At 38.4% G+C, this 16487-nt stretch overlaps 2 protein-coding genes across 4 annotated transcripts in view; one reads left to right on the top strand and one right to left on the bottom strand.

Annotated features, from left to right (window-relative positions):
* Positions 1-12562, top strand: part of Decay (Death executioner caspase related to Apopain/Yama) — a 60917-nt gene extending 48355 nt beyond the window's left edge. For all 3 annotated transcript variants that reach the window (XM_073977776.1, XM_073977774.1, XM_073977775.1), the window contains exons 2-5: positions 4860-5496; positions 10680-10855; positions 10923-11079; positions 12146-12562. In XM_073977776.1, coding sequence (XP_073833877.1) covers positions 5127-5496; positions 10680-10855; positions 10923-11079; positions 12146-12411 — 969 coding nt within the window. In that variant the 5' untranslated portion in view covers positions 4860-5126 and the 3' untranslated portion in view covers positions 12412-12562. The remainder of the gene's footprint in view (positions 1-4859; positions 5497-10679; positions 10856-10922; positions 11080-12145) is intronic.
* LOC141399288 (uncharacterized) overlaps positions 1-16487 on the bottom strand; it is a 164188-nt gene that overhangs the window by 16671 nt on the left and 131030 nt on the right. The gene's annotated exons all lie outside the window — the stretch shown is intronic.

Raw genomic sequence — 16487 nt, 5'->3', positions numbered from 1 at the left:
ACCCCTAGTTGGGTTTCGTGTTGTTAGATCGGGGTTGGATTTTATAGCCTCATCTAAACCGGGCTAAAACGACCCTTTTTCCACTGATCGGGGCTTTATCTCAGAAACTAATAAGAATTTTACTTCGTGGTCTTCAACAAAGAAGAGAAAGAATAACTAGGAAAAACTGCATCTAGCGCATCAAAATCGATAAAATATATGAAAATTTACATAATTTCTGGAATTATGGTCAGTAACATCTAAACTATTGGGAGTTGAACCAAGTAACCTTTCGCAAAAATTTTCCAAACAATGTGCTCAACAATTCTTCAGAACATTCTGAAACTGTAAAATATTTATTTCATGTTGTTGGAGTACGTAGCCTTCCATTTTGTGTCACAGTGTAATCAGTAGGATTTCCCTTAGAGACCACAATGTCTTTCATAGGAGTCCAAGAACCGTTCCTAGAATCTTTTTATGTTCTAGAAAGTTGTTTAACGAAATTTTTAGGTATATTTTTGTAGTTGACTGTATCCTTAATGTTTGGACGGTTCGGTATCTGTGGACCGGCATCGGAGAAAAAGGTATAAAAATCGAATATTTTCACAAGTTTTTGGCTAGTTTCACATTTAAGAACCGGTCACAGACATTTCGTATATTCCAGAAAGTTGTTTGCTGATATCTTCGCTACAATATTGTGGTCCATTGTTTTCTTGAATCTTGAACGGTTTAGTATCTATGGAGCAAAGACCGAGAAAAGAGGATAAAAATCGCATTTGATTTGCTATTTTGACCATTAAGAACCGTTAATACCGATTTCATATGTTCGAGGAAGTTGGATCTAAGGTAAATTTTTCTAGTTGGTTGTTTGCTTCAATTTTGATCGGTTTGATATCTGTAGACTAAAATCCGAGAAAACATTAAAAAGGGAAATTTGACCTTGACGATTTTGACCTTGAGGTTGAAAGGATTTTATGTGTTCACAATTACTATTCTTAAAGACGACAGCTACAGGGTTTCCTCTACGAGTAAACCCAAATTCTTAGCGGTTTAGAAGATATGTGCCTGACAAAATGATCCCTTTTGACATCAAGACCTCAGGTCTTTGGGGGCCCATAACCGCGAAAGTTGAAGTGATAAGGAAAAAGGCCGGGACACGTGTCTTCTTATTTTTGGTCTTCTATCACGCTGCGGTGTCAGAATGTGATGAATAATTTTTGTGTCGCACAGTGTAATATATGTGCCATTTTCTTATAGCTTTCTTTTTAAATAAGTAATGATTTTCAAAAAAAAAAAAAAAAAAAAAAAATAATAATAATAATAATAAAAATTGTGTACCGAATTTAATGTTATATTTCTATAATGTAGAAAACAATTTTCCCGGAGTCGGAGTCTACTCAGACTCCAGCAAAATTGCTCGACTCCGACTGTATGAAGGCCCTCATTTCCTTTTCAGCCATAAAAAAATTCTCTAAAAGTGGTGTCGTAAGACACGTCGTTCGCACTTAGCGATAAAAAGTAAGTCACATATGCTTGAGCCAATATGAATCGGCTTGCATTCATTGATATGAAAGTAGTCTCCTTTCGGGGATGTGCTGCTAATATATGTGTGTATGTATATATGTATGTATGTAATACTCAACTTCAGCTAAGCTCTTGATTCCTGGTCCATAGAAGACCATATCCACAAAGCTTGGTCATCTAACAAGCTAGCATCAAACCTATACTTCCACGTTGGTTTTCATGCTGCAACAACAACAACAACAAAAACTGTATGTATTCAGTATGTGCTGCATACAACCAAGCTCAACTACATCTGTAGCTTACAGCGTTGTGATGGTTACAACGTACCGTGGAAGGAACGTACCAGAAGTGGACGTGGGGGATTACCTTTAATATTGCACCAGTCTTTTCAATACAGACTTATCTCGCTTGAGTCTGTCTCTAATGACCCATGGTGCATGGAATGTATGGGGACAACAGTCAGGGTGTAAAGGATGTAGAGTTGCTTTACGAATACATCCCGCCCATTAATATCTGTACTACAGGTTATAGGCCAAACATTAGGCCGCTTTTGGTTTGGCATTCAAGCCAAGAGGTACAGTGCTGGCTGAGCTCAATGTTTTGCACGGTCAATGAGGATGTCCATGCCAGATTTACAGGATGTCACATGGTCTGACATAATCACATCTCCACATCATCACTGCTGCAACCGCTCTGTTGAATACACGAAGTGAGCAGAGACAACGGGATTAACAAATGAAAGAGACGAATTTCGTCGTGCCAACCCCAGTGTGACACCGGAAGTTAACAGGTTGGTCGGTGAGCGTAAGCGGAATAAGTGGCGAAATTATCTGAAGAACAGCAACATAAGAGGCAGAATAAGTGTATTGTGAGGAACGGTTTAGTCTCTCTCGAGCTCTGTAAATAAGAAAATAGAACCTCAATTGCTTTTGGCGACGTTTAGCTGACTGATCAGAAGAGGTGTGCATGTTATTTTAATCGCCAGTTTGCCGACCACCCCGGGAGTGACGTAGCGAAGAGGGGAGTTCTATGTTAGATCACTTTATGCCGAGGATGAACCACCACAGTTTTCAATAGATGTTGTTGCGAATGCGACAAGCGTCGGACCCTGATGGAATCTTCATGGTAATGGTGAAACAGGTGGAAGAGGCGAGTATCTCACTATAGTTCTCAACCTGTCGCTAGCCACCCACATCTTTCCGGAAGTCTGGAAAATTTGCAGGTGTGTTCCGCTACTGAAGCCCGACAAGGAAGCTAACATAGCTTTTACTCCTTCCCTACATCAGAAATAGCTATCCAGTGGCCCATCATCAGCATGTGGTAGTGGCGGTCGACTTATCAAAAGCCTTTGAACACCGATCAGACTACCCTCCGGCTAAGTTTGAAACGTTGGAAACTCAGTTATATGTGTGGACCAGAAGTCCAAGTATTCCTCCACTCTCCAAAGGACATAGAGATCCTAACGTATGCAGTGATTGTACGATCTTGGCGTCAGTTATCTTCCTTGATGTCATTTGTAAAAGGTTGAACTCATAATTTCCACGCGAGGAATATGCAGATATCCGCCACAAAATCTAAGAACACTCTCTTCACCACATGGACGGCAGAGGTAAGCACTGACTTGAATATCATGGTCGATGGTAGCAGAATTCCGACCACCAACTAATTCAAGATTCTAGGAGGGATCTTCATAGAAAGAGAATGCCAACGTTACAAGAGAGAAATCCTAGATCAGCAAGCCTACCAGACAGGTTTGAATAGCATTTACCCATATCAGATAAACAACTATCGTGCAGATGCGGTCCTCCGAAAACATCCCCCACCTATCTCAGCTGAGGAGTGTCAGCTGCCACGACACTCAACTACGCTCGGGATGGTGCAGTCGTCTAAATTCCTATAGGTCAAGGATCAATGACACCGTGCAAAACATCTGCCCAGCATGCGGCATAGGTCCGCATGACACACTGCACCTTTGCAACTGCCCTGTCAAACCTACTCAAAAAACTCTAGCAGATCTGTGGTTACAACCCCTCTTAGTAGGCAAGTTCCTAGCTGTTGTTATAACAACAACAACTAAAATGATTGACAAGCACGATGTTTTACGAATCGTGAAAATCAGACATACATATCCTCAGAAATAAGAAAGGCTATGTCGAACACTCCTTCGGGTACCTCCCCTACAAAAGTTGACAAAGTTTAATTAAGTGAAGCTTAAATACTATTCGAGAATCATTTTGAACTTTTTAAAAAGATAGCCCTTGTGCTGCTGATTACAATGACAAGTCCATTCTCCCTGAGACAATTGTCCAAAAAGCTCTAAAACCTTACCGACACCAACTAAAATAACTGATGAGAATATTTACTAACGAATTCGGTATTTGAAGTTTTTAGCGATACAATGTTTTACATGGGCAAGTTCATTCGCTCTGACAGAATAGTCCAAGAGCTTCAAAAAAATCCTACTTTTGCCAACAAAAATCGGCACGAAAGGAGTACTGACATCGACCCTACCTTTGCGCATCGTAATATTTCTCTCAAACTTAAATCAAGTTCGAAGATTGATCGGACAACTTTACCCGGTACCTTCCTCACAAAATTCATCATTTTCGCTTAAGTGCTGTTTAAAGGGTATCCGAAGATGGTTTTGAAATTTTTCGGTAGGTACTCCTTTTGGTCCTGTTTATAGCGATATAATATTTTTGTGGACAAGTCAATGTTTCCTGATTTTATGATAATAATAAGGAGTGGAACTGAAAAACGGTATTCAGTTTCTCTCTTGCCACGGTGAAGTCCGCTTTGTCAAACTGAGGACATAACAAAGCATTTATGGAATTTTTAACAATTAGACGCGATCTAGGCTTACAGTTATCCTTCACATATATGGTCTTGTATAGTCTTTTATCCAAACCCATTACTTCGTTTTCCTAAACGTAGGATTCTTGTAGGATACCCATGTCTAGAACTTCCTAAACCATAAGCATCCACCGAAGTGACTCTAGAGTACTTCAGATAGATCTACACGACTTTAAGCATAATTTTTGTTAGGCGATGATGTGGATGGCCCCTCTAGCTGCATATTGTCAAGCTGCTTTTTGACGTCATTGTTGTCGTCTTCTCCATTCACGCCAGGCGGGAGTAGGATTTTAACGTTGATCTCACTAATGTCATAGAACACGTTTTTGTTTGTGTTTTGACAGTGTTTATTGTCTGTCTGGTCTCTTCGTGGAATAATTAGGCCCACTCTTTATGATATTTAAACGTCTAAAAACTTAGACTGGAAGCATCATCAACAACTATTTCACACAACTCCTCAGGTTTAATATTTTAAATATTTTCCCAATTCAAATTTTTTTCAGTGTTATAAAACAAACAAAAATTCTCTTCGAATCTCTAAAATGTTTTGAGCGAATATTAGATTCAACAGCAAAATTCCAGGGTTTAGAAGACGAAAAAATAACAACAACAACATCGAACGCCCCTGAGATAAGATAACATTATAAACAATCACACGCATAAAAGACACACACAGTTCTAAAGAGTTTTTCGAAGAAGTCTCTAACAAACAAATATCATAACACCCCGCGAGTCAACCCAATTTAGTATTATTGTAACTGGGCAACGAAATGGACGAATCCGATTTTTCAGTATTCGGAAAATCCAACAAAAAGAAACATGACAAAGCCGATGCAACAAGTTGCAGTGGTAATAACACCAACAACAACAATTCTCAATATAACAACGACGATTTACACCATGAGTTCGAGAAGAAAGTTATAGTCTCCATACCCACCGATGAGGATGAATATCGAACAGATAATCCCCATATTGGTATAGCTTTAATTTTCAATCACAAAGATGTCAAGGGGCAAAAGCAGCGAGCAGGTACCGAAAAGGATCGCGATGATATTAAGGCGACCCTGTTGAATTTTGGTTTTGATGTCCGGGTCTATGATGATTTGACCTTTGCTGAAGTTAGTGAAAAATTAAAAGCAAGTAAGTAGCAAACAGTCTGATGACTATGATGATTAATAATATTTTTCGAAACCTTCTCTTTTATTTTGTGTATTAATTTGTATTTTGTAATGCAAAAACAAAACCCTTGCTTGCTCTCTTTTGTTGGTGTGTGTGCGCGAAAAAAGTTTATCGATTGATAGGAATATTTTACCAGTAGATTCAAACATTTCACCTTATCGCAGTAGCTGCTCGGTGGGTTCGTTGGTACACTCATAATTGTGTTGTTTGAAAACAAAGCCATTTTTAAGGCACCAAGAGGGGGTTCTTATCTGCCGATACTGATTTTTTGCTGGTCTAACTACTTGTTGACTCGGCGGCATGGGTAGCGAAAGAACGCCAACTTGTCACCTCAAAACATATGTTTAGATGATAATATTGTTGGAAAAAGTGTTTTTTTTTTAATTTCAACACATTCTGAAGGGATTAAGAAATAAACTTCTGGAAGTTGTTCCTCAACACATCGGTCCACTATAGACCAACAAATTCTGTGGGCCAATATAAAGGGGAGTACACACTATCATTCAAAACTGACTGTCAACGTACTTTAAGCTAAAAACGTTTGAAATAGTATATATACGGTATTATTTAGAGATTACAAAAGACATTTTTCAGTTAGGCTTTGATATTTACGAAATGGACCTCGATGATTGCCAGTTTTGCTTGTCAATGTATACTATACTTTAGTTAACCAAAAGTGGTTCCTACGATAGCTGTGAAAGGGATTAATCGATATGGTCCAACCTGCGCACATTGTAATATTCCTTCCAGACATAGATAAGGCCATGTTTATATTATAGCCTTTTGCTGGGTTAACCTTCTTTATGAGGATTTGTTTGACGTATATGTAATGGAATTGACATTTAAAACCAAGTGGGTTTGTTAAATCCGGTTATATATAAACGTACTATAAGTTTCGAAGATTGGCCATATCGGTCCACTCCTTCGGATACCTCTCACACAAAATTTCAAAATGTTTTGCTAAAATGATGCGGACGATAACTCTCGAAAGGGGTAATCGATTTTAACCAAACTTAGGACATCGTAACATCGATGTTGTTAGATATGACAGGTTCAAAACAAAAAAAAAGTCATAGAGTGCAGCTTGAGGACATGTCTCGTTTCGTGTTGAATTTTTTTGTAACATGTTGACCTCACAATCACTATTACGACGGTACAATGTTTTCCCGGGGAGATGTCCACACTTTGTGAGATAATGACCTTAAATTAAAAAAAAAACCTCCCCGCAGAACTAAAGTGACTGATGAGCACAATAACTTACGAATTGGTTAACCGATTTGGTCGAAACTTTACACTACGAGTACGTAAAATGTCTTCCAAATATACATCAAGTTTCAAGAAGGTCAATATCGGAAAACACCTTCAGGTACCTCCTTAATAAAAGTTCAAAATTGTATTTTAAGTTTAATATAAGATCTGTTAGAGGATCATTTTTAAATGTTGACCGAAGGTGCTCCTGTTTAGAGTGATATAATGTTTTTCGTACATGCTACTTGACATAATGCTCCAAAAGCTGTGAAAATCCTACGATGACCAACAACAATAAAGAAGTGCTTACAGTTTTCCAGTTCAAGTCTTGCCACGGCGAAAACGCTTTGCTAAACTGGGGACGTAAGGAAGCGTTTATTGTGTTTTTAATAATTGACGTAGGCTAACCCTTTGTTACCAAAACCCTTTACTTCGTTTCGTAAACGTATGATGCCAATATCTAGATTCTGCTCAATCAGAAGGATGCACAGGTTATCAGAAACGACTCTAGAGTGTTTCAGATTGATCTACACGACCTTAAGCATAACTTTTGTTGTAATTTTTTGTTCTATGGTCTCATTGCTATTTTTTAACAATTAGATGCGATCTGAGCTTGTAGCCGCTGTTATCACAATCCTCAACTTCGTTTTTGTAAACGTAGGGTTCTTGCATGATGCCTAGATCTTCCTGAACCCGAAGGATCTCCATGTTATCTGAAACGACTCTTCCGCTTCCAATCGATCTGCACGATCATAGGCATAATTGTTTTTCAACCAGAAGCATGCGTAGGCTATCAGAAGTGACTCTAGAGAGATCATCATCACCAGCATCATTCTAGTTGGGCGATGTTGTAGATGGCCCCACTAGCTGCATCTTGAAAACAAACAGTTTTTCGGCATTGTCGGCGTAATTTTCTCCATTCATGTCAAAGAATCTCCATCTCATGTTTATGTCAAAGAACAGATTGTTCCTAATTTTCCAATTGCGTTTACCGTGGCCTTTGTTATTGAGAAAACTAAACTCATGCTGTTGGGTGGTTTAGTAGTGATTGTGGACCACACGTCCATTGAACATTCTTGGCCATTTCAGTCCGTGGTACCCTATCCTGTACAACCAAGCTCTGGACTCATTGTGATTTCCATGCATTTAATGACCATGATGCAACTCACTAGAGTAGTAACGAGTCGCAGGAGAATCTTTGAGAACTCATCCATGAATTTGATGACCATGTAACCACAATGGGCAGGAGTCGTTTGAGAACTCATTCATGAATTTGATGACCCTGTAACCAGATGTATCTGGATCACGGAAAAATATTCGTTTTTAAAGGTAGAAACAGAATCAGCTCGTTGCTTGTTTTCCAAATGTAAAATTATAAAGGAATGCGAGAGCCTCTTTGCAATTCCGCCGGCCTTCCCCCATATAATTTTTTGACATTTGCAAAGAAAGCAACGAGCTGATTGTTTCTACCTTTAGCGACAACTTCATTTTGGTTTTTACCATACATCAGCATGGGTAGTATCAGTGTTTTGTAAAGCGTTATTTTTGTTTGACGAGTTGTGGCTTTGTTTTTAAAGTGATTACTTAAGCCAATGTAGCATCTGTTGGCCAATACAATTCTTCTTTTTATTTCACAACTGGTGTCGTTTGTTGTGTTTACGGCGGTGACGAGGTATACGAAGTCTTTTACTACCTCAACATTGTAGGAACCAACTTCAACAGTTGGTCCGATCTCAATGGACGCAGTGCGCGGCGACACCATCAGATTGGTCTTCTCGCCGTTTACCTCCAGACCCACTTTAGCAGATTCTCCTTCGACCTTCATAAAGGTATCGGTTACTTTGCTATTGGATACCAACAGTTTGGAAAAATGCTCATTCCATGTCCTGAGCACACTATCTGTAACAGTTACCAGTTACCTTGCTGGTCTCTACAGGAGGATGTGCCAGTTCCAAAGGCATCAGTTTGATGTTTCACTCTTTGGTAGAATTTTCGGACTTCATTTTGTCTCCTGTACTTCTCGATTTGTTCACACTGCCGCTTTTCCATCTCTCTCCTTTTCCTCTCTCCTTTTCTCCCGATATCTCTCTCGTGCGCTACGCGTTGGTACTGATTGTAAAGTAGCCCTATATGCCGCATTTTTCTCTTAGGTAGCAGCACGACACTCCTGGTCGTACCATGGATTCCTTGATGGAGGTCTCTGGTATCCAAGTACTGATTTTGCGGCTGTTTGCATGGAGTGGGCAATGTTTTGCCATTGTCCTGATATGTTATCGGGACGAGGAGTGCTTTGATTAAGCAGTTGGGCCAGTTGAGTGGAATATGCTGTGGCTATCTGTTGTGATTGCAGCTTACCGATGTCCAACTTCCGTGTTGTATCTGTCCACACTTTGTTTGCTACGTTTAATCTGGTACGTACCTTTGCTCCAACAAGGTAGTGGTCCGAGTCTATGTTTGCACCTCGGAACGATCGTACATCCAACACGCTCGATGCATGTTCTCCATCTATCACAACGTGATCAATTTGATTTTTTGTTCTTTGATCTGGGGACAGCCAGGTGCCCTTATGGATGTCGAGATGTTTAAATCTGGTGCTGCTAACTACCATGTTTTTTTGCAGATGCAAAGTCTATCAGCCTCATACCATTGACAGTTGTTTCACTGTGGAGATATTCTCATTTCCAATTTTGGCATTAAAATCGACTAGTATCACTTTAATGTCATGGGCAGAGAAACGGTCATAAGTTTCTTAATCTGTTTGTCCTTGTCTTCAGTAAGAGCATGCGCGCAAATAAAGCTGACGTTGAAGAATTTTGCTTTTAATCGAATTGCAGCGAGTCTTTCATTCACTGGGGTGAAGCTGGAGACCAGATGTTTTAACTTCAGATTAAGTACAAATTCGCATCCAGACTCATGCTTTGTGTCATGACAGCTATAATACATTGCGTCACTTTTAGGTGTTGTTGTGACGCCTTTCCCGTTCCATCGTATTTCCTGTATGGTAGTAATGTCAGCCTTGTACTTTTCAAGTACATCTGTCAATGCGTAACCTGCACTTTCTCTATAAAGAGTGCGAACATTTCAGGTGCAGATTCGCAGATAATGGTCCCTAAAACGTTTGCGGGGTTCGTCAACTTTAGAGGGGTTTGTTTTTATTTTCATTCGTTTTTTCATAGTTCGACTTTTTCTTCTGTTTTTCGTCCATTTTCTTCTTCATTGTGAAATAATCGTCAAACAAAAGTCGAAAAATCAGTTCTACCATTTTTTACCTGCAGAAATTTTGCTGGTAGCCTGTGGTAGAAGAGAAAGACATATGTGCTCTCTATCCTGTCTCACTCTCTTAAAAATTGCTGCCAGTTTTGCCATATTTTTGCGTTAAGGAACGCTTTGTCTGATAGAAGAATAAACGAGCAAGGGCAACATAGATCGATTTTTTTCTTTATTATTATTCGGCTTTAATCATCTCTTCGTTGTGCCCATTAAGATTTTGTTGATGTCTCCTTTGCATTGAATTTGGTAGACAACGTCGTTTTGTTGCTGTTTGGCAATTGGTGTTTTGCTCTCGTTTCTATTACTGCTCCTCTTTTTGGGTGAATTTATTTTAGCTTATCTCCGTTATTTAAAACCCTAGGACGTCCTGGTTCTGAATATGGCCCTTATATTTAAAGCGACCCGCTATTGATCGCTGATAGATTTGCTGCGTAACTTATCTGCCTTATCTATATGTACAATTTGTTATCCTTGCCGTATAATTTAAGAATTAACTGACGTTCTTTCTCAGATGAATATTTTGCAGGAATTTTGACTTTTATCTTCAATTGGTTAATTTATTAGGAACCAAGTTTAAATCAAAATTGTAAATTTATTTCATTAATCGCATTTTTTTTTTCTTTTAGCTTCCCAGGAAGATCACAGCCAAAATGATTGTCTTGTTGTGGTGGTAATGTCTCATGGCCTTGAAGGCAAGGTATATGCTCGTGATATGGCCTATCCGGTGGAACGTTTGTGGAATCCATTTTTAGGTCAGAATTGTAAATCGCTAATCAATAAACCCAAACTGTTCTTTATACAGGTAAGTTGCGACAAACCAAAATGCTTCAAAAATAAATTTAATAATTTCCTCTCTTCCACCAATTAAGGCTTGTCGTGGAGAGAACCTAGAAAAGGCTGTTACCTATACAGAATTCGCACCCATGTCCCGGGCTCTGGATGCTGTTACACCCGTGAAACCACCAACCATAACCTATGCCATACCAAATACCGCGGATATTTTGGTTATGTATTCGACATTTGAAAGTAAGTAAAACGCTACAGATATTAGACCTTTTGTCGGGTAAATGAGGTTTTATTTGACGTACACGCAAAGGAATTGAAATTTGACATCCAGAGGATGTATTAGTAACCGAAAAATGTGTAAAATTTTTTACTGAATTGTCCAGCAAAAGAGTTGGAGTTGAGAGAGATTTTTTGACAGTTCTGTGACTGAGAATTTACAAATGTTTGCTGGACTTTTAATCAGCTGTTCGATGTAAACAAATAAAATATTTTAGAATAGTTGTGTCTTTTTACTTTTTCAGTTACTTCTTTTCAGAGAGTAAGAGAGAAAAAAGTAAAAAGACATCATTTAGTAAATTTTAATATAGCTGAATCGTAATAGCTCTGTTCCTTTACGTGCAAGAATCTTCAAGTTTTGCCACTTTTTGCACGAAAAGCGTTCCTTTACTTCTGAGACCATACAATTCATATGGGAGCAGTTTACAACTTTTGCCGGTTTTACCATTTTCAAAACTAAAGGAACAGACCAATTATTTAGGTATTTTTCCACAAAAATCAGATAAACATTAATCAGCAGACCATTAGCAGGTGATTAAAAAACAGCTGATCGAACTTGCTAAATGTTGCTGGGAAAAATTCTTTCAGCAACTTTTAGCAATTTCTCAGCAAACAACTGTCAAATTGTTCTCTCACTTCGCTCTCTCTTACTGAACTTTTGTGTAAAAAGACAGCATTTAGTAACATTTCGTAATAATTATCACAAATTATCGATAGATATCAAACATCCCTGTTGATCGATAACTTTCTGCAATTTTTCTTGCTTGAGAGAGTAAAATTCACTGAAAGAAGTTGCTGGAAGATACTGAGTAGTTATTACTGGGAAAGCTATCGTACAGACCTAATATTAAATCATGTTGTATTTAAACGTACTATAAAGTCAGAGGTACATCGAATAGGTTTTAGTAAAATGTGATAGTTAAGTTGACAGTTTCACGACATATCTCTCAAATAAATGACCTATTTGTCGAAAATACTTGTAATTTAGATTTCTGCATATTAAAACCAAGTCCCTTCTTTTGTTTTCCAGAATACTATTCCTTCCGTAATGTTGAAAACGGTTCATGGTTCATTCAAACCGTCTGCGATGTTTTCAATCAAGCTGCCAAAACTACTGCTCTCTCCGGCCAAGGTGCTGAACTGCTGAAATTATTAACGGCTGTCAATCGCATGGTCGCCTATGACTATCAATCGAATGCCAAAGTTGAGGCATTCAATCAAATGAAAGAAATGCCAAATTTTATGTCAACCCTAACGAAAACTTTCTATTTGCATGTTAAGAAGCCACGGCAATAGGAAGGGGAATTGACGTTGGGGATTTACTATAAATATGAATCACTTTAGAGTAAACTAAATTAATTATGAATAGAACAAAAGAAAAAAAAACAATATAAAAATGAACATTTTATTAATGATATTTATTAAACACTTTGTATTTGTAATATCTATCAGGGCAATCTTTTGGCTGTTATCTATTTACGGGTAATATTGTTGGCCCATAAAATGTATTATTGTTATCAATTAACAAGATTTATTAGCAAAAACAAAAAATGCATTCGATAGTAATACAGTTCGTTTAAGAGGGGAAGATCACTAATTCTAGTAACAAAGAAGTTGTCGGGGAAATCAATTAAGAAAGGCGATTTTGAAAATTTGCTGTCTGATTCTGCACCAAGATTGATTTTATATATTTATCAGGTTAATTTATTTGACTTAAACACAATGGAATTGCCAGTTGAACTATCTTTCGTTAATCTAAACGTACTACTGACGTGCCACCTACGGCTGAAAAGTTCTAAATAGTTCTAATTTTTAAAATTCAATTCTCATTTAAGGAAACCAACTTCAAAGAATTTAGAATGTCTCCAATCTAATTACTTTTATTGACCCAATATATACCCCGACAAAAAACTTCTTCAACAATTTAATATTCATTGAGCATTTCAAATTATCAACCAAAACACTTGAGTATTTAGCTTAATTCACCTGTTGTTCTTGATATTTATTGTCTTCTTTTAAAATTAAAATAAATAGTGTGGTAGGTAACAGTGCAGCAATTGGAGCAGTCGACCGACTAGACGTGCTTTGTATTTTATTTAGCAAAACTATATCTCAACGATCCATAAAATTTGTTTGCCCTCCCCACGGAAAGTAAAGTGAAACAATGAAACCGACACCATTATTCATTCACTCACTTCAGAGACCGACATGTGTCGGATGAGAAGAGATGTATGGAGAAATGCTTCGCCTGGATGGATATGCATGAGATAGATGTTGGTTGCTGCTGTGTGTGTTCTGTATTCAATTTCTCATTCAGATCATTTGGAGTGCGAGCAAACTAAGAACATTAGATGAATATTGTATGCATGCATTATAAGATGGAAGTGGAAGTAGATGAAGAAATGAAAATAGTGAAAGAGGTAAAAGAACTTTCACATTTTTTGCTGCTACTGTTGTTGTCAAGAGACTTCTTAACCCATGGAATTGCAATTATGTGTATGAGTTTTAATAGGAAATGGTACCATATCAACAGAGATACATAGAAATAATAAAATTTATTATAACTATTTCTATTGGTAAGTCTTATAATGAAATAATTAACGAAGTTGAAGCAAATAAACAAATGCAAGTGTAGATAATTGTGAATAATAATTTTGGTAAGCATCATGGCACAATGACAAGGAAAAAACTTGGCATCACTGAACTACGATTTGGAATTGATGAACACTAGATTGTCCTCTGTATTATTCTGAATATGCTTGGTTGGAAACTAACATAAATGGCTTCAGGCTACTGACACAGCTGTATCCGTCCCGTTAAAACCTGACAAGTCTCAAAGTACGTTCAATGTTCAAAGTTGGCAGTATAGGTTCGGAGGATAGACCGGATCTGGATCTGAACGGAAAGCCTTTCAACCCTCACATTAAGCTAGTAATAGGGACGAGCGGAGATAGTGGCTTTGAGTTGCGAGCAAGAAACATGACAGAAATACAAGAAACACAGAGAGTAAACATTAGAGTTGATGAAACCCCATTGGGAAGCTGCTCCGAAAGGAGTATCAAAAGGATAAGATTACCTTGCCAACCGGTTTTAAAAATGGACAGGAGCCACATAATAAGTCACATTTACATGAAAGTATGAGAAACATAGGATTTGTCTAGCACCACATCTAAATATGCCTGATGAGCTGAATTAAACCACCAGCGAAACGATCGTAGCAGTTGGTCGATTTTGTAAAATCTGTGTCAAATAGACTTAAAGATATTTTATAAATCAGCCGATTGGAATAAAGTACCTGAAAAGTGTCAGATCACCCAGTTAGATAACAAAAAGATCCATTGCCAGCTATGATGAGGGAATTTAAAGGTACGGTTGAAAACAAAACACAGCTTGGGATCGATCTATAATTCACATTGTAAATAAGTCCCCGTAAATCGAAAAACGTGTCATCGAATGGGCAAAATTATTGTAAACAAGGTCCCGCCACCCGAGAGTAGCGGGAAGATAATTGGAAAAAACCTGGGAGGCAATACCGATGCAATAAAAAAGAAGAGATACATTAGTGTGCGGAACAAACTAGTTACTAACAGCCGCGGTACAGGCGGTGCTAGAGTACAGCAGGACCTGGGTTGACATAGTGAGACAGTGGGTGAAAAGTGCGAACGATTTCTGGCATAATATATCAAAATTTCTTAAATTTTCCCGCGAGTCTTTGATTCGACGTAACCATCGATTATAATATATCAATATTCGCCAAATTTCCGCTAGTTCTTGAGTCGAAGTGAATACAGACAAAGGAAGATGATTATAGCTACCGATACATAAAGTAACAACGACTAGAAAAGCTCACCGGAACACGAAACACCGAAGTGCGTCGTTGATACCTACGAAGCTCCAACCCATATCAGACGGCGACGTCATCCAGACATAAATACCCACGCCAACACGAGCCGGAGAGCCGTAATGCAACGAGTCGTCCGTATTCCCGAACCTAAACCACGAGCAAGATTCGCCTAGCCACCGTAAAATTACACTCTTAGAATAAGTTTGCTATTAAACATTGTGAAGAAAAATGTGAATCTCAAACCATACCGGCTCACTCTGAGTCACTACAAAAATAAATGTTATGTGACGAACCCTACTTCCGTAAGCCTATCCTAGCAACCTATGTAACTTGTTGCTACAAAATGTAGGATATCAGGTAACCGAAGCTGCAAAACTTGCCTTAAGTAAAGTGCTTCCGAAAATGAACAAAGGTAATATACATATAGGTCTAATCTAGAAACCTAGGACAGCGAAGAACAAGGTCTCTGGATTGAACCATATAAATTATCAACTTTTCTACGCTAGTACAGGTACCCGCCCGAGGACCTGTATTATAGTCCATAAAATTGTACGCTTTCTTTTCTTTCCAGAGTTGTCATCGTCGGACGCCACTGTATTGGAGCAAGGGAATGGAAATATATACCTAGCGTCTATATACCTACCTTCGACTCCCCGACATTACCACCTACGTCGGAATTGCAGCAGCTGGTGAGGAAAATCAAGCAAACAGCTAACGAAGTAATACTTGGTAGCGATGCTAACTCACACCACATTTCGTGGGGTAGTACTAACACTAACAAAAGGGGTCCAGCCCTTTTAGATTATTTGAATACTAACGACCTAATAACTCTTATCGAAGGAAATAAACCTACATTTGTTAACATAATTAGGGAGGAAGTACTAGATATAACAATATGTTCAGAAAAACTAATAAACGAGGTACATGACTGGAGGGTCTCAGATGACCACTCCTTCTCTGGCCACAGGTATATTATGTTCGAAATATCCCATTCCGTAGACGAATTTCGTGTAGACAGGACGCTGAGGAACTGGATAGACGACATGGTAAGGAACAGATGGATAAGCTATGCGCTACATGACTTAACAAGCAGAGACAAAGTAGGGAAGGGAACGCCACAGGGGGGGATTTTATCGCCGCATCTGTGGGTCACTACCATAAATAGTCTACTAAGGTCCTTAACCAAGGAAGGATTTGAACCAGTCTGTTATGCAGGCGACGTTATATTACTTCTAAGGGGAAAAAATCCAAATCTACTTTGTAGGAGAGCCGAAGAGGCTCTAAATATAGCTTACAACTGGGCTAGACCAAGAGGTCTTAATGTTAACCCGGAAGAAACCGAGATATGTCTTTTCACTAGGAAAACGAAATTGGGCTCCGTCGAGGAACCAGTTTTCCTGAATAAGACAATAACTATATCTCCAACAGTTAAATATCTGGGGATAATTCTAGATAGAAAACTTAAATGGAAAGGGCTGCCAAAGCACACAGATGTTGGTCAACTTCTACAAGGGCTATAGGCTCAAAA

This window comes from Musca autumnalis, unplaced genomic scaffold (genome assembly GCF_047663935.1).
Source record: "Musca autumnalis isolate F117 unplaced genomic scaffold, ASM4766393v1 scaffold_3, whole genome shotgun sequence".
In the NCBI taxonomy this organism is placed as follows: Eukaryota; Metazoa; Arthropoda; class Insecta; order Diptera; family Muscidae; genus Musca; species Musca autumnalis.
The sequence above is the reverse complement of the archived record's forward strand: the minus strand, read 5'-3'. Positions and strand labels throughout refer to the sequence as shown.